The sequence below is a fragment of the Oryzias latipes genome, chromosome 21, assembly GCF_002234675.1.
Source record: "Oryzias latipes chromosome 21, ASM223467v1".
NCBI lineage: Eukaryota > Metazoa > Chordata > Actinopteri > Beloniformes > Adrianichthyidae > Oryzias > Oryzias latipes.
Genome location: NC_019879.2, coordinates 28169314 through 28193974, shown reverse-complemented (window position 1 = coordinate 28193974; position 24661 = coordinate 28169314). Strand labels below are relative to the sequence as shown.

The 24661-nt window shown below is 43.4% G+C and overlaps 1 protein-coding gene across 2 annotated transcripts in view; it reads right to left on the bottom strand.

Moving 5' to 3' along the window:
- Positions 1-24661, bottom strand: part of kalrn (kalirin RhoGEF kinase) — a 128272-nt gene that overhangs the window by 12210 nt on the left and 91401 nt on the right. The window contains exons 41-56 of one of the 2 annotated variants that reach the window (XM_023951149.1): positions 12489-12686; positions 10517-10575; positions 8290-8436; positions 7986-8081; positions 6392-6507; positions 6206-6272; positions 6025-6128; positions 5877-5946; positions 5711-5797; positions 4977-5069; positions 4854-4904; positions 4697-4774; positions 4440-4625; positions 3393-3564; positions 3106-3311; positions 1104-1390 (exon numbers count right to left, since the gene is read on the bottom strand). In XM_023951149.1, coding sequence (XP_023806917.1) covers positions 1104-1390; positions 3106-3311; positions 3393-3564; positions 4440-4625; positions 4697-4774; positions 4854-4904; positions 4977-5069; positions 5711-5797; positions 5877-5946; positions 6025-6128; positions 6206-6272; positions 6392-6507; positions 7986-8081; positions 8290-8436; positions 10517-10575; positions 12489-12686 — 2017 coding nt within the window. The remainder of the gene's footprint in view (positions 1-1103; positions 1391-3105; positions 3312-3392; positions 3565-4439; positions 4626-4696; positions 4775-4853; positions 4905-4976; positions 5070-5710; positions 5798-5876; positions 5947-6024; positions 6129-6205; positions 6273-6391; positions 6508-7985; positions 8082-8289; positions 8437-10516; positions 10576-12488; positions 12687-24661) is intronic. The other variant, XM_023951150.1, reaches the window with a different exon arrangement.

The following is a 24661-nucleotide window of genomic DNA, read 5'->3' as shown; positions in this document are numbered from 1 at the left end:
CACAATAAGAACAACGGACAGCATCAAACAGAATGAAGGTCTGCCTTTCAGAATAAAAGTTTTCAGGGTCTTTTTTCCAGTTTTCCACCTTAGACCTCAGTTTGAGGACGAGTGGAGGCTCAAACCGTCCGTGTTAGTACAAACTGAAAACAAGAAAACAAAGCAAAAGTCACTACAACACAGGCAAAACACTGAAAAGAACCAAACAGGAAGAAGGAGGAGGAGCCTCTGTGCAGCTGTGGGTGGAACACAGAAGAAGGCGGAGCTTCAGGGTGGTCACATGATTTATTTACAAATATTAGAAACTACAAACCATCTTCATCCTAAACGCCAAAACCAAAAAAACGTCACGGTGCGTCACTAGCTCATGCTCGAGTCCAAAAGGTTTATTTTACATATTTAAAAGACATTTCAAAGCATCAGACTATCAACAGGAACAACGCTGGAAACATATTGCACAGCCTGACTTCATATTTTTCATGATAAATAGTGCAAATTCTTTTCTTTTTAGCAGGAATGTTCTAGAGCCTCAGTCAGATAAGAGTCTGTACAGTGAACCGCCAAAATAAAAGCCACACGAGGGAGGAACTCAGTCCTACTTTGTCCACCAAAGGAAGATAATTAACAGGTGGGGCGAAAAAAACAAAAAAACAATAACCACAGAAATAAAAAACAAAAACAAATAGAGGTTGCCACAGAAGACAATAACAAAAACACAAATCAGCTTTTCTGTGGAGAACACCTGAAGAACGCAGGTGAGCTTTTCTCAAAAAACAAAAAGAAAACACAAAAAGGAGAAAGGCGGGTTGTTAGAACTGAAATAAGTGTCCGGTTTAGTCTCCACGCTACGTTCTCGGGCCGTTTGTAAGTTTTAACAGAAGTGCAGTAAAAAAAAACCTGAAAAAACCAAAACGCCCCATGTGAGGTCCAGACAGACTCCTGGGGGGGAGGCAGGGGGGTTAGGAGGTGAGGGAGCAGGCAGTGAGGAGTTAGGAGCTGGCTCAAAAACAAAAAAACAAAAACAGAAGAAAAAAAAATCAGGCAGACGAAGCTTCATTGACGCTCAATCCATCCAGTCGGGTCGGGGTGGGGGCGGGACTTACTTGATGTTGTTGGCGTCTGCCACCGCGGTCGGGAAGGAGGAAGTGGAGGAAGAGTCTTTTATGGACTTTGTGGGCATGTCCAGGACGAACCCCGGCACCCAGCCCTCGGCGGCGGGTGATTGGCTGTCCGCCTGCCGGTAAACCAGATGCATGTTCTGCTGGTTGGAGGCCAGGATTTGCACCGTCTCCCCCTTACTGACGCTGATCTCATTCTCTTTGACCGCAGAGTAATCCTGAGTGACCCGCCTGGTGGAGGAGACGCCGTTGCAGCTGTCGCCGTCAGCTTCCTGACGGGGGGGACAAAGAGGGAGGAGACGGGGGGGAGGAAGGGCGGAGGAGGAAGAGGTTAAGGTGTGTCTGTGTGAGCTGGACGGCAGTTCTGTGGGCTGTGATTGGTCCACAGAGCTGGGGAGAGGAGGAGGAGGAGGAGAAAAGGAGGAGCGGCAGGGTGGAGTAGACAGATGTTTAGATAACCCCGGCGTGTCAAAAACCTTTTCACAGGCGGTCAAAGGGGGCGGGACCCTTGCAAGGCGAAGTTAATCGCCTCAGCCGCTTAAATCTACAACATTTTATGACGGTTTATCTGTCGATTTTCCTCAATCAGTGTCATTTTAGTGAAAAACGCTGTTGAAGCTGAAAAGAAGACAAAAAATCCTGATTTATTTTAACCATAAGTAGCTAAATATTACTAAATGGAGCCATTTGAAAAAGGATAAAAGTTGTTTTTCTGATGATGGAGGACGTGTAAAAAAAATGAAAAGTGCATTTCTGAGTATTTCGCCATTAAATCAGAGGAAAAGGTGCAGTTTGAAAAAAATCCTTTTAGTGACGTAGAAAATATTCTGGGCGGGCCAAAGCCTCCCTGCTCCGCTCCATTCTGATGCTTCCACTCTCAGACAAATAGATGAACGTCTTTGTTTTCCTCGTCTGAGCTGGAATATGGATCCAAACTGGACGGCTGGATAGCTACCATATTGAGCACCATTTTAAGTTGCACCACTAACGTTAGGTTGGGGTTGTGAGGGGCTGTAAGCTAGGGGGAGAGCGCGTAAACAGAGAGCTCTCAGTGACGGGGAGAGGGTGTGGGGTTGCTCTGCGCTAACAACTCAGTGGCAAATTTCTCCAGCCGCTCTGCAGAAACCGTCATAGCAAACGGCGCATTTTTGCCTTAAAAACAGCATCATCGCAATTAAAAAACCACTGGGAACAATTTGAAAATAGATCATTGATCGGAGTGCGACTTTAACATTATTCTTTTAGAACCAACTGCACACCCATTTATATCATTTTTAAAATATAAAATCGTCAATACAGACACTTTAATCGCTAAATGCTACGTTAGCTAAGAAAATGCCAAATGTTTGACAGAAGTTTCCATGGCTAAATCCTGCATCAGTCAGTTATGATATAATGTAAAGCAGGTATTTACTAAAAACATCTGAAAGTTGCCTAATAACTGGCATTGACCAAGTATTAGCTTAAAAAGAGATATGATGTAAAGCTAAAAGTAAAGTTCGACATAAGCTAAAATCCACAAGAGCTAATGCACAATTTAGTAAACAGATTACCACAAAATAGTTTTTTTTAAAGACAGATACAAGATAATGGATATGTTTAAATAGCTAAAACGGTTGTAAATCACATTGCTAAGACCTGCTAGCTTAAATTAGCATGATTTTTTTTCACAACGATCCAATACAATTCAAAACAATACAATAACGGGAAAAGAACATGACAGGGGGTTAATTAGCATGATTTCTATCTGGATTTTTCCACGAGATGGATATGAAATATTGAAAAAAACGAATCATTAAATTATTTTTTATTTTCATTTAATTGTTTAATTTTACTAAAAACAAACAACTCATAAAAAAAAGAAAAACCTAGAAGAACCAAAACTGCTGAAGAACTTGATGTTTTTTGCTGAACGCACTGAACTTAATAACAGAAACTCGATGCAGCAAATGACCGTTAGAAATCTGGCCTGTTAACAGAAACTCACCGTTGGGATGAAATACGGCGTGCCGCCGTTGGACGCGGACATTTTCAACTGGCTTTTCACAGACTGTCTGTTGTCGAGTCCAACATCTGATGAGGGTCGGCCAACAGAAGAAGAGCTGGATCTGTTCCCTGACCCAGAGCTTTTCCGGGTCAGCGAAGAGTTGCTTTCTCCTTTGTTCTTCTGGTAATCGATCGGTGACTGCAGAGCTAAAAACACATTTTCGGTTGGCGTGTTTAGGGGCTGAGACTCTTATGTGTGCACGCGTGTGGGTGTTCAGTAGATCTCACCGGACAGGAAGTTGTTTTGAGCATCCAGAAGTTCCTGAATGTGTCCGATCCACTCCTGCTTGATGTCAACGTTAGCGGCCTGCAGCGTGAATCTCTCGGATGAGCCTCGACTGGTCAAGACGAACTTACAGGGGTCGTTGTCGGCGCTCTCCTCCAGACCAAGAACAAACACCTGTGGGAGAGTTCCAGAACAACAGAGTTCTTTGAGAAGGAAACTGTTGTTTATACACCAAACACAAATAGCAAAGTGGAGGCGTCCAATTTGAATATTTAATGTTCAGACGCGATCTGAGGTTCTGCAGCATGTTTTGAGTCTTGACCGGGGTGCGATTCTCTAGCGGGCATTGCGACGGTCAAATATCAGAACTTTGGTGGAGAATTTGCATCGCGTCAACTAATCAGGGACTAAGCTTTGGCCTGTGACACGCTGATGATGTAATCAGCGGGTGGAGTCCAAAAGCAACATGAAGAAGAATCCAATTATGGAGGAAAAGTTCATGCTCTATTCCCTTTTTTGTGTGGAGAAAATTCCTCTAATTTTATTCTCGTTTATATTTTTCCCTTCCTTGGACAAACTGGGTCACAGAGGGACATAAAGTACCGTTGAAAGCGTCCGTCATGCAGACGCCACTCCTGCAGTAGTAGATGGTGAAGCTCACCGAACTGGGAGAGTCTCTGAATGATCACCAGACATGGAGACACGATTACAGACGCCTTTGTAGAACTCTTTAAAATAAATAAACCGGATCTCTCAACGTCATCTGTTCCTTCTATAATGTAGCGATGAGTCAAAAAACTTTTGACTGTAGCTCCTCCCACGAGCAGTGGGTTCAGCACACTTATGGACAAGCATCGATCAAAACAGAGGCGGCAGACCCGTCCCGTTGGGTGTGAAGGCAGCATAAGACTTTCCGTAGAGCACGTTTTCTACCAATCCCTGCTCTTGAAGCCTCCCATTGGCGAAACGCCTGATCGACGTAATCAGCAGGAGGTTGGGGACAGATACCCGAGTACAGATCTGAAACATCGGCTGAGTTCTCTGCATACCTTGATGCACTTCTTGAACTGATATCCAGGTGTGGACGAGCCTTTCCTGAGCAGTTCGCTGAAGATGACGATCTTCTCAAAGAGGAAGACTCTGCGCTCTTTGGAGCGTGACAGGACGCCTCCATCCTGCTCCGTCACAAAGAAGGTTTCCTGCTGCAGCAGCTTCCCCTGATTGATTAGATTCCCCTGCAGACAAAAACCAGCGGTCAGAGATCTCAACCAACACGGGATCTAGAGATCAGGAGACGCAAACATACCTCAAATCCCTGCAGCCGACCCAGGTTCATCATGTCGTTGCACAGTTTAGGGACCTGAGACATCAGATCTACAGCTTTCTGCAACAGTCAGAGATTTTTCAGTCCAGCGCTCAGGTCAAACATCAGCGTGTAACTAAGGCGTCAGGGTCGATTTTACCTCTATTTGTTCACAGTCTATTCCCGCTTTAGTGCTGTACTTTAAGAAGTCCTGAGGAGAAAGAAGGAGAAGTTGAGACGGTCTGTTCAAGCATCTTCTGTAAGACTGAGTCAGAGTTGTTACCTTCAGGAGAAGCTGGTACTTGGTGATTCTCTGGATCGGTTTGATGAGAAAGTCACTGATGCTCAATCTGGACTGGATGTCCTGCTGGATCCCCTGAAAAACAACCCATCAGAAGAGATGTGACCAGTCCAACCTCACAGTAAATCCACCTCAGTGCTCATGGCTGTCCTTCATGTCTTCATGGTGGTTTGTTCCTCAACTCGGCCTGATATCAAGTAGATCCCTGATGCCCAAAGCTGTTACTGAGATCCTGCCCTGCTTGCTGCAGGTTACCTTGACCCAAATGATCCCCAGTAACCCAACCGAACCCCAGTAACTCAAACTGATCCCCGGTAACCCAACTGATCCCCAGTAACCCAACTGATCCCCAGTAACCCAACTGATCCCCATCACCTGCAAAATCAACCAGTTTTGACAGACATGCACCTTTTTTTCCAACGTTCTTAGAGCCGTTTGTTATTGATTGTCCGGTTGGACCGGACAAAACTCTCCCTTTTCTTGTTGGGGAGATCAAACCCCGGTCTACATGCCCGACCCAGTTCTGGGTTTGTACAGAACTCTTTGGGTGATGACATGATCTGTCCAGTGTATAAATGGAACAAGTGATCCCAGTTAAAGCAGAATAAAAGACATCAGTGACATCAGAAGAACTGAGGGGGTAAAGAGTGTCTGAATGCTGGGAGAAAAGAACACTTATCCAGGGGTTCCCTTGTGGCGAATGGAAATGTTCTTACGTCAAAGTACGTGTCATATTCGGCTACGATGTACTCCGACTTGGGTTTGTTCTGGCAGTAATTCACATACATGTGCAGTCGTCTCTCCTGAAACACGGAAATGTGGGTTCTAGTTAGAGGGGAAACAGCAAAACTTCCCTTTTAACACTCGGAAAGTCTTACTCACGTGTTTGATGAAGAGCCCTGCTAGAAGTTCTTGGTCTTCCAGACATTTCTCCAGCTCTACGACGAAGAAGCTGACAGAGATAAAGGCTGTTTAGCCAGAAGCAGGAACAGACTTCTACCTTCAGACCCTGGATTTGGTGGAGACTTACTCTCGGTGCCAGTCGTAGATCTGGTGGATGTTTCCGAAGACGATTTTGTCTTTTCCTTTCATGTCATCAGGAACGCCCTTCTCCTCAATCCGCTTCATGAAATCCTGTAGGAGCACCAGAACCGCCCGCTGAAACTCAGTTTCAGAAAACACCGGACGTTGCAGACCGGGAAAGACCTCACCTCCACCACAATGCCCAGGTCTTTGACGTAGTCCTTCTCGGTCTGGACCAGCTCGTTCAGAACAAACCTGAGCAGCAAGAACGTCATGTCAGAATGATGAAAACGTCTGACTGGGTTGTAAATGTGAAGAAAAAAAACTAAATAATTTGTATTATTAGGTTATTTCAGATGTTTTAGAGTTCTCACATCCGTCCTCTCATGGCTTTGGCTTTCTGCTCCTGTTCAGGGTTCCTTGGCTGGACCGGAGTGGTTTGTTCTGGTGGAGACAGAGGAAATCCCGGGAATGCTCCTGAATCTCCAGTCTGAGAGGAAGCAAGCAGAGCAGACCAATCAGAGGATGACCACAGCAGCCTTCGCCTGCAGCATCCTTCATTCAGGCAGAGCTGACAGTCTGGCCGTGGCCAAAACCACAACACAAACCAGGAACCTCCCGCCAGAACGATGCCAGCAGAATCGAGCTGCAGGTTTATGGTTTTCAGGTGCTAAAACTCAAACCAAGCAGAGCATTTTTCCTTCATTACGGAGCCTGTCTGATGACCAAAATATTGAGATTTTTGAACTACAACATAGTCAAATTATACAAAATACTAATTTTTGGTTTTTATTTCAAGGGTTCTTTTAGAAAATGGAATAAAATGAAAATGATTTTGAAATTTGATTTTTTAATTTTTTATTTTCTCTCATGTATTTTTTTTATCATGAAAAAAGAAAAAAAAAGAAATTTCTTTTTTTTGTCTGCACTGGATGTTTTTTCTCGTAACCATGGTGACCAGGCGTAAGCTGGATAATGCAGCTGGACCATAGCAATGGCTGTGGAACAACAGTCAGACGTAACTATAGAGACAACAAAATTACTGAATGATTTTTGTTTGTTTGTTAATACAACTGGAAGAAAAAAGTCGTTTTGGTTTCAGGAAAGGAAAATACAATGAATAGTAATGCATTCAATTTGTTACTTTTCCTCAATTCAAGTCAAACAACTTTATCACTGAGGAGTAAATCCATCATCCCTGTCTTATGGAAGCATATGTGTCATAATTAGAAGAAGAGCGACTGATGTCATCGGCCCGCCTCCTCCCTGGAAATGATGACTGGAAATAAATTATGGGAAAGTTTTTACGCGGTGGATGTGAAAACGAAAATGCAATCTCCTCTTTGCATTATCACTCTAATTATGTCACAGAATAGCGGTGTTGAAGTAGAATTGATGTTTAATTTTATTTCAGAGTCAGTTAATGCAGTTACATTGTGAAAATGAAAAATCAATTATGTTCATTTTAATTGTCAAATTAAATATTTCTAACTGAATTTTGCTACACATTTAGTTGAGAACTTTTTAAAAATGAAATGTTCTTTATCATTTTAATTAAGTGACAGAATAATCGGTGTTGAAGAAGAAAAAGAACAAGCCGTTTGGCGGATTGATTTTTTCTTTTTCGTAGATTCATTGTGAAATTGAAAAAGCATTTTGGGTATTAACTTTCATTTTGAATTATGAGACAGATATGCTTCAATAGTGTCTGTCATGGGGCTTTAAAGCTCTAAAGTAAGTTTCTTATCCAACTGGTCTTATGTCAACATGATTAATTATTAGCCTGTTTTGTTTGCATGTATTCTTGCTTCTCGTGTCCACAGTTTATGTCATGTCCATGAACTAGTGTTAGTATTCATTTCCTTCCTAAACAAAATCCCAACATAACTCAATAATGGATGACATGAAGACAAAAGGCTTTGGGTTGGCTGAACCAGCAGCAGAAGGAGCTGCGTTCGCCAAACTCACCATCTTAGTTTTAACCAGTTTCTCTATGGCGCTAACCAGCTCTGCGGCGCTGGGTACCTCAGCGGGAGGCTGCAGGGACGTTAGCAAGGACGAAGACTGAGAGGAAGAGGAGACGAGGGCAGAAGGAGGACAGGTTAAAAGGAAGACATGCAGAAAAGAGGAGATGCAGTGCAGCAAGAAAATCCCAGATGTCCTTGAGAAACTAAAATCCTAAAGTATCGGTAGACGGTCAGGATTCCAATTTTTGCAACTTTTTTTATTTTTATTTTTGAAAACTGTCCGACCACGAGCAGATTTCACAAACCTTGTCATCCTGAGCTGGAGTATCCTTCATGATCTCCATGGGCGGAGGCAGAGGAGGGTGGGCCTCATCATCTTGCTCCTCCTCCCCGCCGCTCTGCATCCCGGATGGAGTCTTAAAATGTGCGCTGCTCTCCACACTGGTCACTCTCTGAGGAGGAACACAGCAGAGCCACATGTTAAGAACTTCCTGACTGTTGATTGGTTGTGAAAAAGTAGAGTTGACACACCCGATCAAGCATTTTTTAAAAAGATAAACGTCAGTATTTTTTTTCGGATATGCGAAAAACATTTGAACCTTTAACCACCTGTTTAGTGTAATTGTACTTACTGAATTGTTTTAATCCATCTGGAATTTAGCATTTTAGAATTGTCTAAAAATGTTTGAGCTAAATTAGCATCTAATAAAATTTGCACAGAACTAAGCATAATAATGATGTTTCCGTTTTCAAACCTTCCTTTTGGCTTATAAAGTTTTCAGAGTAAATTTAGGATTGCTTTTAGGTTATTAGCATTTAGCATTGTTTTTGTTTACTGTATATATAAGCAATTAAAAATCAAACAGTAATTATTACTATAAACTTTAAACAAAACACAGAAAAGAAAAGATCTTTTTAATTTTTTTTAATATCTAGAAAGTAATAAAAGCAGCAGATATCCTGTAATTAGCTTTTGTTTAGTTCAGCACAAACACAGCGAGCTGCTTTTCATGTTTTATTACCCAGTTTAGCTTTAGCACCTGTAGCATTTCTAGCTTCTTTGCTGTTTACCTTTTTTTTGCCTCCTAAATACGGAAGAAGACAACGACTTACCCTTCTTTTATTAGTCGTTTTCTCTACTATGTCGTAATGATATAATCGATCATTTTAATTGTGGTTTAACTTGTGCTGATGCTGTCGGTCATAAACAACGTTCAAATCAGAATGTTGAAAGTTGGCCCGACTGCAGCTGCGCAGGCAAGAAAATGGTCAAAAACATAAAAACAAAAAATAGGGAAGGCCGTTTTTGGCTTCCATACCTAAATATGTAAATTACGTTTTTTTTAAATACATAAATTAGAAATGATAGAAATGGACTTCCTTCTGTCCAGTTTGCATGAACCCAAGAGAGAAAACTAAAAATAAAACTGAAGGATCTTTTTATTATTGTTTTGATAAAAAATAAGAAAAACATCGTAAGCTCATGGAGCTGGAGAGATGGCGCCCGCTACGATGCCTGTCTGAAGGAAAGACGGCGCGGCCTTGATTGCTCCAGCTCCGTGGGCTCTGTGACAAGCTGGCGCCTTGTCCAGGGTGCATCCCGCCTTCATCCAACAGTAACCGCGTGAGTCTACGGCAACCCAGTGGGTTAAGAAAATGGATGGAAGTTCAGGACGAGAATCTGGGCCAGAATCGAGTGGCCATAAAAGTCCCCCCCCCCCTCTGGATGAGCACAGCCTAAATCTAAATCAGGGGTCACCAACCCTCCTCCTCGTCAGCTTCCAGCCTGCTCATTTTCAGCTAACCCTTCTTCAGCGTCACATGCAGAAAACGTCACAGAGTCCACGTCTGCCGCCCAAATGGTGTTGCAGGACCTCAGATCCATTCTGCACGTTAGTTTCACAATTAAGATTGGCGTCCCTGACGCGCCAATGGCGTCCAGTGTGAACGCAGCATAACTGTAGTCTTCACCTTAAAGGTGTTGTAATTCTTTAGCTTCATTCTTTTTAGCTTAGTAACATTTCAGAAGCGTCAGGTGACGGCTAACATGGAAACTTATCCAGATTTTTTTTTAATAATTGACAAAAAAGATCTCTTGGTGCTGCACGGTTTAGGACTTACAGGAAGTTAGAAGCATCCAAATTTTGAAAACACGCAAATCTCCTGTTGTGACAAGAACAGCGGTGGGAGAGATAAAAATAACCTCTGTATTTTGTGAATTCATTCTTGTCATAACTGCGGATTGTGTCGGACAGAACTCTCTCACACAGGAGGAGGAACTTCATTTGTTTGCTATTATCCATTATGAAAATACAGGTTATAAAAGTCCTTTTAACTGTTCGACAAGCACACATGCAGTCAGTAAACTACAATACAATGAAATGTGCTTAAAAAGAACTAACAGTATAGATTTAAAGGCTTTAAAAAAGACAGAAAAGCAGCAAAACAGGGATTTTTCTGTTTTGTGTTAATAATTCGCCAAGACGCTCTTCCTGCCCCCCCCCGGTATCATGTTTGTAGGGGTGTGTTGACCTCATCTATGGCGTCCTCCGGGTCCGGCCTCCTGCCATCTTCTCTGCCTGATCCTGGTCCTACAATCCAACCAGAAAGCAGTTCATGAAGCAAAACCCGAACAAACGTTTCCGCTCAGTTTTCTGCGTTTGAACCAACAGCTCACTGCGGCGGCGCGTCTCACTGTAACGTCCACATGTTAGACAAAGATCAACTTCACCACAAACGTAAAAATGGACGGATTGGGATTTTAAAAAAGATGAAACACTGTTTATTAACGACAAATAAAGGTTTTCTCTACAGCTTTAGCATTTAGAATTTACCCAACCAGTGCAGTTTTGCATGTTTTTATTTGTTTTTTTGCAGTGCACCGTGTTCTGCGTCCTGCTGGGCTGAAGATCTTGTCCACTAATCCCCTTCATGCCGTGTCTCCAGTGAAGAACCCGTACGCGTTTGTCAAATGTACATAAATCTTCGATCACGATCAGATCTTTGTGTACATTTGACAAAACTGGACTTCTTTCTATATGAAGGTATGAACTTTAAGAGAAAAGTGTAGAAATTGTGAAGTGAGGAGTTTTACAGCCATAAAAGATTTAGAATAGTTAGAAAACATAACACGGACTACCATTACTTCCCGGATTTCACCGAACCCGGGTTCTTTTTAGAACTCCGAAAATAAACAAAGATCACTGTTTTGATGCACAAATTCTGGACCAGCATTACAGAGTATTTCAGGTTTTTTCTTTAGCTTTACCATAACTTTTCTGAATCCAATTAAAAGCCCACTCTAATGAAAATGGTGCTTTTGGTTCTTGTGGCATTTTTCTGATGATAGAGGATATATTTACTGAAAATGTATGTCAAAATTGCATTTTTGAGTATTTCTCTATTCAAATAGCTGTGAATCAGGATCACGTGAAAAAAATGCAGTTTGAAAAAGATCGTATTTGTAGATGTAGTAGTTACAGTGGGCGGGGCCACAAGCTCCCTGCTCCGCTCCATTCTGATGAATCGACTGTCAGACAAGCAGATCCATGAAAGTTTTTGTTTTCCTCGTCTGCAATCGGGATCAGAACTGGACGGCTGGATAGCTCCTTTATTGCTCACTATTTTTAGTTGCGGCACTAATGTTATGTTGGGGTTGTGAGGGGTAAGCTGTAAGCTAGTGGGAGAGAGTGTAAACAGATGGACGATGGGAAATGAGGGTGGGCTTACTCTGTGGCAACAGTCCCGCCCACAACTTAGAGGTAAATTTCTGATAAACTCCTGCCGCTCTGCAGAAACATTGTCCAAAAACATCAAAATCGTGTTTAAAAGACCACTAGAGACACTTAGATCAAAAGTGTTTGGGGGAAAAATTAATCAATGTGCCCAGATGTCCTTCGAGGGTTTCGACACGTGAATTCGGTTTTGAGCAGTTCAAAATCTTTGGTCGGTTAAGAATTACGCAGTTTACGAATATTTTATGTAGTTCATACACAATTCTACCATGGTCCGGGTTAATGCTCCATTCTGATTGGCTGCCGAGTGTGGAAAAAAGAGTGAAGGTCCAGTGGTGATGCAGACGTCGTCGGACATTATCCCTCAAGTATTACGTAAATCTTACACAATTGTGCATGATTTTTGCGAGATGCATAGGCGTCTTTCCGCGTCCGTTCCACGTATGTCTAATGTGTCACGGATGAATAACTTTTATAACACGCACACAAGGAAGGTTAAAATGATGCAATTGATGCACAAATTCTGGTCCAGATTTGGCCTATATATCGACGTCTGTGTTCTTTGGGTGGTTTATTCCTACTTCTTCTGTGGTTTTAACGTGGTTCCTTCGTGATACATTTCCCGCGAAGGCCACAGCTTTTCTCACTTTTTCTCGCATATAAACACGTATGATCAATGTTCATCCGTGCAATGTGCGTGTGACACGGCCGTCAAAGGTCCACCTGATCATTAGAGCCCACGCCTGGACCTCCTTTGTCCGCCGTCTCACCTGGCTTCTTGGGTTTGCTGGTGGGTTTCTTGACGGAGCTGCCCTGGCTGAGGCGGCGCACTGGGCTCAGCCATTTCCTCAGAGCGTTTCCTGGACGTTTTGGGCCCGGAGAGCTGGACTGCAGAGAACTGAGGGATGGCTGAGGCTGCAGGTTTGCCACCGACTCGCTCTTCCCGTCAGCGCCGCTCACATGGTATTCTGAAGGAAAACAGACACTAATGTAAGGGAGGGGAGGACCACGCCTCCGCATGGAGAAGAACAGCTGAGGAGGTTGGGATCTGATGGGAAAATCACCTTCCAAAGAGGCATTTTTACAGAAGAATCAGCTTCTACAGTTCTAGAAAAGTCCTGCATTTCTCGCTGTAGGAACCTTCAGCTGTGGCTCTACAGGAGGGCTGAAGTGAAGATCAGCAGATCGGTGGTTTTTCAGTGGTTTCTTTTGAACAGCGGCCTTCATACAAACACAAACACATGTGACTGCATGCGAGCGGCGGGGGGAGGTGGCAGTCATGTGTCAGCGGTCAGCTCCTTGTGTGTTCTCCTCCCGTTTTCTTTATTTTGTCTGCTTTGGCTCAGAAAGTCTCCAAAGCACTTCATCCCTCAGAGAGCAGATCTGCAGAGTCATCATCTTCCTGCAAATGACTCACAGATTTCAGCCTTTTCCCCGAAACGTCACTCACAGATTTTACTGGTTTTCCTCTTTTGTGTTGAGCTGAGCGCTGGGCTCTTATCAGCCGAAACACCAGATAAAAATCGCTCTCAAACGCGGTCAAGGTGCACCGAGAATTCCAAAGTGACCTGAAACCACCGATGAGGGAGGGGCAGGACGGGGTCAAAGGTCACCTGCCGGATGAGCAGAGACACCTGCAGAAATCCATAAGTGCAACAAATACTCGAGTATTTCATTATTTTTCAGCTTCAGTGTTTTGGATTTTCCTAAAATCTCCAGCTTCAGGGCTGCAGCAGAAAGGGTTTGTCTACATTTTTAGCTAAGACTATCAATAAACTGACAATTTGTTCTTTTTATGACTTCTATTATAACAGAATTGATATTATTATCCTGTTTTCTAACCTGGTCTTTCTTCGGTTTCTTTGACGCCATTTTCCCGACATAAAGTCATCAAACCACAACTGGGACGAAAAACCTGCTTGTTGTTGGACCACTGAGTTTGATCTGGAGCTTCCCTGTCCATCAAATGACCACGCCCCCATTTAAAAATGTCAGATATGAAATGAGACCGTGAGAATGTCTTCGGCTGTTTCTGCAGAGTCCGTTCATTTCTGATGATGGACGCCTCAAAGGAATTTGTGTCTTTCAGACACAATGACTCGGATGCAACAGTAAAGGGCCCTATATCATACAAGATCTACTTTTTGAGCTGAGTGTTCCTCTAAAAACCTGCTCTCTGAGCAGCAGCCCCTCACAATCCATGAAAACGAGTGGGTCCCCACATTGTGACATCACAAAGTGGGGAACCGCCCCTTCCAGGAAGAGTCTGCGCTTCCAGCCCCCAGGCTAACAGACACACCCATTTTTGCAAAAGTTTGGATGTTGTTTGTTTTCGTGGACGAAAACGCAGAGACACTGCTGAGGCCGACTCTAAGATGATGTCATGAAAGGAGAGAAAGACGGAGCCCTAGAGATCGGGTGGTCTTACTTCCAAGTAGGAAACTGAGCTGCAAAAATAACTGTTTTAATTTAAAAAAATCATTCTTTAGTGTGTCACAAAATTGATCTGGCTACTCGCTCTTCTCCAGGCGAACTGGTCTGTCTTTGACTCACTCAGATTCAAGTCGTATACACTCAGTCGGGTTTGTCCCGGTGAAGACAAAAACGAGGGGGCCGAACATTCGGCTCGCCCGCCCAATGACGTCTTTGCGATCGGGTGTCTGTTCATCATCTCTGCATCATTGCAAATCAGATCTGTGTTTTGCAGGAAGAGCCTGAATCCCGCAACGTTCTGCTGCGTCACACTCAGGAGGATGTCGCAGTTACAGGAACTCCTGACTCAGCAGAAGCAGCTCAATCCTGACGAGCCGCGTCGCCTAAAAACCACAAACTTTCAAATGTGGGCTTTAAAAATCATCCAAAACTCCCTCACAAGAAGACCGGAAATGAGCAGATGAGCTGACTGTTGCCATAGTAACAACAACAACAACAAAAAATTCCATCAGGGTTCTATTATTTCTTAATTTATTGTAGAGAAGTTCCATTTTAGATAAGAACTTTGCGTTGTTTTGGGTCAATTAAATTGTTTTTTGCTTTTTCTTCAGACGCTAAAGCTAAAGAATTCGAGTAAAACTCTAAAATAAAAAGGAAATTGCTTTTTATAAAAAAGTTTTTTTTTATTCGGGTCACTTTGACCCAAACAGTGAAGCAGTAAAAACATTCAAATGTTCTAAAGCTGAATGATGTTCGTGTGAATAGAAAGCTGAATGGTGAAAACAGGAGACGGATCCCATCCGCCCGCTTTACTTTGAAAGGATGACAATTCCATTTACATATTTAAACCTGTGGGTTCATGGAAACGATGAATGTTATTTTAAAGTCATGCTGGAGCAGCAAAAAATTCCAAAGGAATCTACAGGGGCGGCGTTTTTAAAGTCTGAAAAGAGACGCGGGATCCAGTTTAGCTTTAACTGTATGCAAGACATGCATGCAAATGTTTTCAGATGGATTTTTATTTTCGGAGCTGCTTCCTGTAGAGCAGGTGTGTCAAACTCCAGGCCTCCAGGGTCGGCCTACAGCTGGTTTTCTAGAACCCCTGCCTTATCTGCTGCTCCAGCTTCAATGGCAGCTTGATCAGAAACATGTTGAACACCGGCCCTCGAGGCCTTAATTCTGACACCTCTGCTGTAGAGTTTACAACCGTTTGAAGCTGTTCTGTTGTTTGGTTTGGCTTTTATGTTGTGTTTGGTCATGTTCTGAGTTGTTGTGTGTCACACCAGATTCAGGGTTCCTGCCAGAATGTCCTGACTACCTTGGACCCAGCAGGAGAATTCTTGCTGCAGTGGCAGGGTTTTTGCTACTGCAGTCCTTACCATGCCACGCCACGTCGGATGGGTTTTTCCTGCAGTCATGTTCATGTCATGCCATTCCACGTCCAGCCAACCTATTCCTGTGGGGGCTTGCCAGGGCCATCCTCGAAGTTTCCCGTTTCTGTGGAGGGTCGCTCCTCTTCACATCTCAGTCCCTGAGGAGGGTCGCCGGGGCCACACTTAATGCTCCCTGACCCTGAGGATGGTCACGCTCACCCCTGTTGCCCATGTTTCCTGTTATGGAGGAGGGTCACCCTGGGTGTTCCCCTTCATGTGTCCTGTCCCTGGGGAGGGTCGCCGAGGGCACATGCCATGTTCCCTGTCCTGTTCCTGTGAAAGGTTGCCGGTGCCGCTCCTCTTCACGCATCCTGTCCCTGGGTAGAGTCTACTGGACTGCTCCTCTTCATGTCTGTTCCTGAGGTGGCTTGCCGGGGCGATCCTTGAAGTTTTTTGTTTCTGTGAAGGGTAGCCGGGGCCACTCCTCTTCATGTGTCAGTCCCTGATGAGGGTCGCAAGGGCCACACTTAATGCTCCCTGACCCTGAGGATGGTCACGCTCACCCCTGTTGTTCAGGAGGACGATCACCGGGGGTGCTCCCCCTCATGTGTCCTGTCCCTGGGGAGAGCCGTCGGGGCTGCTCCTCTTCATATCTATTCCTGAGGAGGGGTTCACCCCTCACTCCTGCTAGGCTGCAGGAACTCAAAACTGTTTTCTTGTCTTGTTTTGGGTTCGTTTCTCCAGGACCCCTCCTCTCAGGTGTTTGGGCATCTGGGATCTGTTATTATCATAAATAATCATTCCTTCCTGATATATTTAGCTGTTTTTTTTGGATTCATAGTTACTTTATTCTATTTTTTTCCTTTATTTTTCTGCTAAAGCAATAAATATTCACTCTGAACTGGAGGTTGTTTCCGTCGTCGTCTGACTTTTTTCCCCATTACTAGATTTCTGGAGACGATGAAGATTATCTGCCGTTTCCTTCTCATTCAGAGGCGCGGTGAAGCCGCGACCCTTTGCGTCACACAGCTGCAGCTGCATTTCTGCAGTGCAGCTGCAGTCGGGTCGCAGCGCACGGAGTGTGCACGCCGCACGACTCAAAGTCAGGTGAGACGCAACAATGAGGCTTTTCTTCTGCGTGCAGAAGCACAGACCGTCCAGTGTGAGGCTCCATCGCTGCCATCTTTAATCTCTCACACACACATGCACACACACACACGTGCACGCCCTAACACACACATGCAGAGAGTGCGATGAGCGCCCTGCGGATCCAGTTTTGTCCCGCTCGTTTCATTCTGTAATTACACCACATTCATTTGTCATGAATGGATCCATTGATGCCACAACTCTGCAGCTCGGTGAGTTTCTGTCTTCGACTTCCTGCTCTGGTTTCTGAACAAAAACTTTGATTGATCAACGTCTGCATGAGAAAAAAATTTAAAAAAGGAAAAATAAAACTATGAGTGGACACTGAATCCAGAGAGACGACGCAAAAAAGTAGGAGGATCCATTGTGGAGTCTGAAAGAGGGGAAGAAAGTTTGACCATCTAACATGTAAACAAACGTCCTCATAGAGAAACCCTATGGAACCCTATAGAACCCTGCAGGAACATGGAGGTCTGGATTCACGGCTGAACCTCAGAGAGAGAGAGAGTCATCAGAGCTCTGAGAAGACGGGAAGCTGTCAGGGATCATTCTGCAGCTCAGCTCGGCGGTTTTCTGCAACACTGAACTCTTTTCTAAACAATAAAAATGGATGGAGAGAAAAAAAAAGAGAATTTCAGAAAACCTCTGAGTCCAAATTAGGACTTCTCTGAAGCAGGACAGTCCAGAAAGTTCGGTTCTATCAGTAAAGGATAACAAAAAGCTTGTCTCCTCTCCATCTGTTTAGTCTGTTTTCACCTCAGTGGAAGAACTCCCACATAAAAATGCTCCAAGACCAGCGTCAGCCAATCAGATTGCATTGTTCGGTTGAACAGCGGAGCACCGTCTAAAGAAACATCCCATAATAGAAATACTTGTTTCCAAAACACATTCTTCCACTTCCATTTCTGCCTACCGACAAAATGACCTTTGAGCTCGGGAATTGAACCGACCAATTGCTTGCTCCACCCACTGAGCTACAGCTTTGCTCAATATTTATCTATTTTTGTTCTAACATTAAACAGGCTGCTGATTTCAAACGAGATAAGAGCTGATCAAGCCGATTTAACTCCTCCATCAAACACCTTCGGTTAGTCAGACCTTCAGGTCAAACCGCCTGCCGCCACTGCAAAGAGCGAGAAAAGGAGCATTGTTTGAAAGTGGGATTTTAACAGGAAAAGAATAAATGAAGAAGGTGTTTTTGACATGTTCTTGCAACATTTTACTGATGATTGAAGACATTTATAAAGAGTTTTTCTTTACAAATCGTTGTGAGTCAGAAACAGACAGAAAAGATGCAGTTGTAGGTGAATGTATGTGGAAAAAGAGAGAAAAGATGTGGTTTTTACGTGGCATTTTCACCGATGTATCAGGAACGAACCACGTTAGAACCACGAAGAATAAACCGAACAATGAACACAAAAATCAACGAAGATGATTTGTATGCAATTCACTAGTGATCTGTGCGTCAACTACTAAATTTAACGGGATTTGTGCGGCGTGTACGCGATAAAACAGTCACACGTTGGTGGTACATGGACATACATGGAACGGTCTGGAACGGCCACAAATTTGCATCTCGCCAAAATTACACACAATTGTGTAGGATTTAAGGTCTCAACCAACTGAGCTTGAACAGCTAAATCTGGAATTCACATAAAGTCTGGTCGACCGAATCTCGGACATCTGCGCACATCGACGAACGCAAGAAACATTTTGAATGACGTTGTTTACGCATGCATCACGAAAGACTGAGATTTCATACACGGAAAATGCGCAAAATGTACATAGTGGCTGTGTGACACAAAGAGATGTTGGTAGGACGCCCTTAAGAACCGGGCTGAAGAGTGTGGGGTTAAAAGGTCAGAGGTGAACGTCAGGGTTGGCCCGTGCAAGGCTCCAAATCCTAAAAGTAAAATAGATCCATTTAGGTCTTTGTTTTCCTCGTCCACGCTGGCATCAGTGACCTCTCAGCAATGGGGAGGGGAAAGGGGGCAGGGTTTTTCCACGCCAACAGCCCCGCCCACAACTCGGAGGTGAATTTCTGATTCTCCTTCTGCAGAAACTATGTCCTAGAAAACCACACAGGTTTTTGCTTTTAGCCTAAAAATGACATAATCCTAAATAACAGACCACTGGGAACGCTTTGAAAATGGATCCAAAGAAAGTTGGACTGGGACTTTAAAGTTGCACTTTTTGATTTTTTTTTACACAAAAGTAACTTGTTGCTTCAGATTCATCTCTAATCTGCAGAGATGTTTCACAAACTGAGCTAAAAATAGTGTTTCTGTGAAAACAGGCTTGCTGCTCCAAGCAGAAATCCCTCCTTTAATCCCATTCTCGGACGGAGCACAGGAAACACGCCCTGAGATCGCTTCTCATGGCTGCAGGATTTACAGGAGCGTCAGAGCAACACCTGGGAGACCAGCTGCTTCCCAAACCAGAACCTCTGCAGTCAAAGGAGGGAACTGCTATGCCAGGAAAGACCCCGCCCCTTCTCCCTGCTGCCTTTTTGTCAATGACAGGGAGAGACAGTAATCTGGGAGGATGGCATTCCACTCATAACTCCCATCGCACAGTTCAGATATCTGTGACATGTGACCCAGGAGCAGAAAAACCTGCCTGTGGAAAACCCAAAAGAAAAGTGTCTCCGTTTTCTGATCTGCTCGGATTCCAGATCAGCTTTGATCGGCTGCACTTTCCTGCAGGGAACCCGTTGCTAGATGTTTGTGGAACCGGTTCTACCCGGTTCTGAGTTCATTTCTGCATTCACACACGTTCTGTTTGGTTCCGCACCATGTTCCTTCAGAGGAACTCTGGACATCCAAGACTAAAACTGGGCGACCTGGAAGGTCTATTTCAGGCTCAGAACCCTGAAAAGGTTTCAGGCCACCGGCCTCCATGATGCTGACGGTTCAGAGCAGCAGAACACGATGGTTTCAAACGCTCGCCTCCAAAAGTCCACAGCGAGCAGAACATTTCTGCCGCTTTTGGTCTGGAGGTCATCAGCAGTTGTCTCATTTTCTTTGGTGAATAAACGTTTTTTCTTGTCCCAAACCCTCTGTTAGCTCCAGTCGTTCTGATCACCAGGGGTTGTCTTTTGTGCGGAATTTGCATTAAAATACACCTAAAAACTCAAAAAGTGGATTTGGCATGATGAAGACTCTCCTCTACATCCTCCCCTGTGGCAGCACAAACAATCATATCGTCATCGTGATATCAGCCTGTGCAATAATGCTATCGTAAAAAATGGCGCGATACATGGTTACCCGCTGAGTCAAACTTATGGCAGCTTGGAGTTTGTAAATCAAAGTGAGCCCTGTAGACAAGGGTCATTTGGAGTATAATTAAAGTTATCTTGACTATTATTTAAATAAAACTGTTGCAACGAAATTTAAATGATGTATTAGTTGAGTTTGGCTTTTCGTTCATGTATCACAAGAATTACCGCTGAGTCTTCCTCAAATCGTCCTCTGCATCCTGTTCAAAAAGACACTTTGTGACGGAAACTCTTGATGGGAAACATCAGCCACACTGATAAAAATGAACATTTCCATCAAACAAAAACAAAGTTTCATGTCAAACCAGATGTGGAGGAAAGTTACTACAGATTAGGATCAAGGGGTAAAGGACGGCGGAACAATATCCCGACACTTACGCAATCTGCCTTGAAGTTGTTAGATCTGATTCATAGAGGAACCATTCAGAGGCGGAGGACCATGAAGTGTCAGAGCCAACTGTCCAGACAGGAGTCAGAACTTGAACATGGAACGTGTACCTGACCTACAGTACATGAGGCAGCAGAACCCCGAATGATACAGCAAACAAACCCTTAACTGATCAACAACAGACAGTATTTTACTTTTTTGTGCCTTTCTTCTTTAAACCTCAGCCTTTCCAAAATAGGCAAGTAGGCGGGACAAAAGAGACTGCAGATTGCCTTGTTCTTTACCTAAAGTAGGAAGCCGCTCCTTGGTTTACCCACCAGTAGCTGGGACCCTCAGAGATCACCTAAGCTAAGATCCTTAATAAACATTTGACTGTAACATCTTCACTAGATGGTTCCAAGCTCAGGATGATAAACATCTACAAGATCAGCACACAACGACTGTCCCAGGATCCTCTGGGATCTCCAGATACAGACTCACGTACAAACCAAACACGGAAGAAGATCAGCAAAGAAAGGATAAAGGTGCTGAAATCCGGCTTGTTGGCAACATTGGAAAGTAGATGTAGACTGGAGGTAGAGTGGATGCTGACTTATTGTTGACCGGATGTAGGCCGAATATTGATGTGATGTAGACTAGATGTGTACCGCCAGAAGTAGAACAGAAGTAGACCGAATGTAAAGCAGATGTTCACCGCCCCTAGTCCAAGTGCAGATTACATGTACACTAGATGTAGATCAGATGATGACCGGGCATAGACTGGATGTAGATTAGTTGTACACTAGATGTAGAGTGGTGCACATGGTTGTCGAGTGCCTCCAGCTCAGTAAGTAAAGCAGCGATCCTGAATCTAAAGCTGGTCCATGTTGAGCTTCAGTAGGTCCCCTTACTCAACATTCACTCCAATTAAAGGCACCTTGAATGTTTCTTTGTATCAAAGCAGCAGCTAAAGGTTCTACAACAGACTGATTCTCAGAATGGAAACACCAGATTTGAGAAGAAAAAAAATCAGAATGACACCAGAACAGTGCAGAACCAGGAACATCTAAGCTCATAGGGGTGTCCATTTTATCACCATCTTTCATCACATACCGTTTATGATTTCAACAGAAGGAAAGACAAAGCTGCTGCACGTCTGCCATATCATGCCTGCTTTTAAATCCAGCTTTTCTGCTGATATCCATCAGAGCGGCCCCAGCATGAGGGCATATGTAAAGCACTGCCAGTTTCACACAAACCAGAGGAACCGGTTCATCCGCATGCCAACCAATCCAACACTCAGCTCCTGATGTGAAACCAAAGTCCGTGGCCTGTCCTGACACAAGCCGGGCTAAACTTTAACTACCAGCTGCCAGCAAACCTTCACAGTACAGACAGGTCCATAAAGAACCACAAAGACTACACCAGCTGATAAATAGAGGTGACAGAAATGAATCACAATGGATGTGTTTTATCCAGACTGTAAAAAGCTGTTCAAAGAAAAACTGGATATTTCTACTGGAATTTGACTACTTATTGATACATTCCTGTTTGTCCGGATTTTTTAAACAACATTCTCAACAAATTTAATGTTTGTTCTCGTATTGAACCAAACATTTTCTAAATGTCTTGGATGTTTGAGTTAAAGTTGAACATCATGTTTCACCTGAGCAGGTGAGAAAATGAGTCCCACCCTGGAGGTGATGGAAACAGACCGTTGTTGTTGGGCTCTGGTGTAGGAGGGACGTCTAACGTTTGATGTTATAACGTCCTTCATCACTGCAACCTTTTGAGTGCAAATCAAATGGACTGCAGCTGGATTTCAACACCGTTGGACTTTAGTGCTCGACGCCTTCTGCTCTCATCTGATCATTTTCTTTAAATATTGGGCCTTTTTTTGCATCTTTCTTTGCTGATGAAATTAAAACAATTTCATAGCTGAAGAAAGTAATTCAGCTAAAAAGAAACAAATCAAATAATAGCAGTTTAATGCTTAATTTAATGAAAACTTTTAAAACTTTTTTTAAAAAGCTCAGAGCAAACAATGCTAAGAGCTAAAACAGCTAAACTAGAAGACTTCAAACACTTCTTTATGATTAAAAGCACCAATAAGAACATTTAAGTGTTCCATTAGCTAAATCTAAGCTAACATTTTCAAAATTGTTCTGTAAGTTTTTACACTAAGTTCTAAATTAGGTAATTCCTTTGCTACATGTTAACTAAAGACAGCAAAGTACAATTAGCTTATTAGCTGAATTAAGTAAAAATATAATCAAGAAGCCAACAAATTCCCAAAAAGAAAACTACACCATCATCTGCAAAAGATAAGTTAGCTTAAGAACTTTAAACCTAAAAAATCTGCGGAATAAAGCCGAGCAATCGAAGTAAAAACACTCCGAATGCTAACTTAGCTTTAAAAAGTGCAAATACATTTAGAAGTAGCTAGTGTAGGAGTATTAAAAACAAGCAGCAACATGGGGGCACAATCTAGTGCTTTGGTGTGCTTGTCCCAAGTATGTCCCAAATATATGTTTTACATACAGAAAGGGAGAATTTGATGCATCGGCCACTAAACGCAATGGCAAAAAGTAAAAGATGTTAAGGGGTCTATATTCAAGTAAAATCAACTTTTGACATGTTAAGTGTTTTATAATGTTCATTTGTCACGAAAAATATCCTCAAAGGGGCAATTTGATCCATTCATTCATTTCTGAGGTTTACTCTAAAAGAAAACCTGCGCTCTGAGCACCATCCCCTCACAATCCATGAAAACGAGTGGGTCCCCACATTGTGACATCACAAAGTGAGGACCGCCCCTTCCAGGAAGAGTCTGCGCCACCAGCACCGCCCCCAGGCTAACAGATAGTGGACCTGGCGGTGATTGGCTAAACGCTTTTCTTCTGTATCCGTAATCTGCGCATCCATCTTTGCAAAAGTTAGAATGACGTTTGTTTTCGTGGAAGAAACTCAAACACGCCGCCGAGGCCGGATCTAGGTTGACGTCATAAAATGGGCGACACCCACAAGGAGAGAAAGGTGGGGCCTCAGGGATCGAATCGTCTTATTTTAGTGTAAGAAAATGAGCTCAGCAAAATAACAAATATTTAATAAAACAACTTCTTCTTTAGTGTGCCGAATGTAATATAATATAAATATGGATAGAGTTTATTCTGCAAGGCTTAAGAAAAACAGGATATAGACCCTTTAAAGCCAAAAACGTGTAACTTTTGAAAACAATAAAAAGCCTTTGTCGATTCACCGATTGAAAACAACGGGTTGTGAGTTGTTGAACCTATTGGTCATTTTAAAGCCAAATGAAAAAGTGAAAATAAATAACAAAAGAAATACAGGAATAATTTTCAGAACGACATAAAAACTGGTTTAAAAACACAAAATGTAACGAAGAAGTTTTATTTGCATTTATGCAATTATTTTCCAAAGTCAATTCAAGTCAAAACTGATAATTAGTTCCAACTAAACTTATACTAATATTAGCCTAAAAGAACCCACAGTGACATCACTGTAACAGAAAAACATCAGACATGTGGTCCACTGGGTTTATCCCAGGTCATTTTCCCCATTCTCTTCTCTCCTAGACAGTTAAATGTACTTTCCTGACTTTAGTCAATGAACGGTTTCTTCTTCGAGTTCACCAAGATGCTGCAGAAACGCCGTCCTGCAGCTAAACAAAATGCTTGGTGCTAAATTCTATCATTTCTCCCAAAATTGTTTGATAATCTGAAAACTGATCCAGATTTGATAAACCAAACAAACTTGTCTCCTGAACTGAAATCCCAGAGTCATGCTTCAAGGTCTATTTTTATCCTCCATTTAACTCCATTTCCTTTTCTGCTGCTGTACAGTAAAGCTTCTTTATTACCCAGCCTGGCGAACCCGCTCCACCACAGGGACGGGTCAGCTTGAATTGGTGCTGATTCAGATTTAACTTAAAGGCTGTGGTCATGTGATGCCACGGCTGACTCAGGAGGAGTGAGCAACTGTCTGTCAGGTTGGGAAATGCAGGTTAACACAATGAGTCCTGCAAAGCCCCAGAGAGCTACAAAAAAACTGTGTCACAACCAGCTACACCCCTCACACACACACACACACACACACAAAAGAGATTACTCAATCCCACAGATGACTCCTGACAGTGACACTAACTGACAAAACTCGGTTTCCATCCCAGAGGAGCAGAACCCGAGCTCCCAGACCCACTGCTGTTTCCCCCCCAACACCTGCCGAGCCTCCGGTCCCACCTGAGCGGTCGCAGCAGCAGCAGCAGCAGCGCGAGGAGATCCATCCACAGCAGGGGTTCATCCTCACACACACATCCTCAGAGCGCCT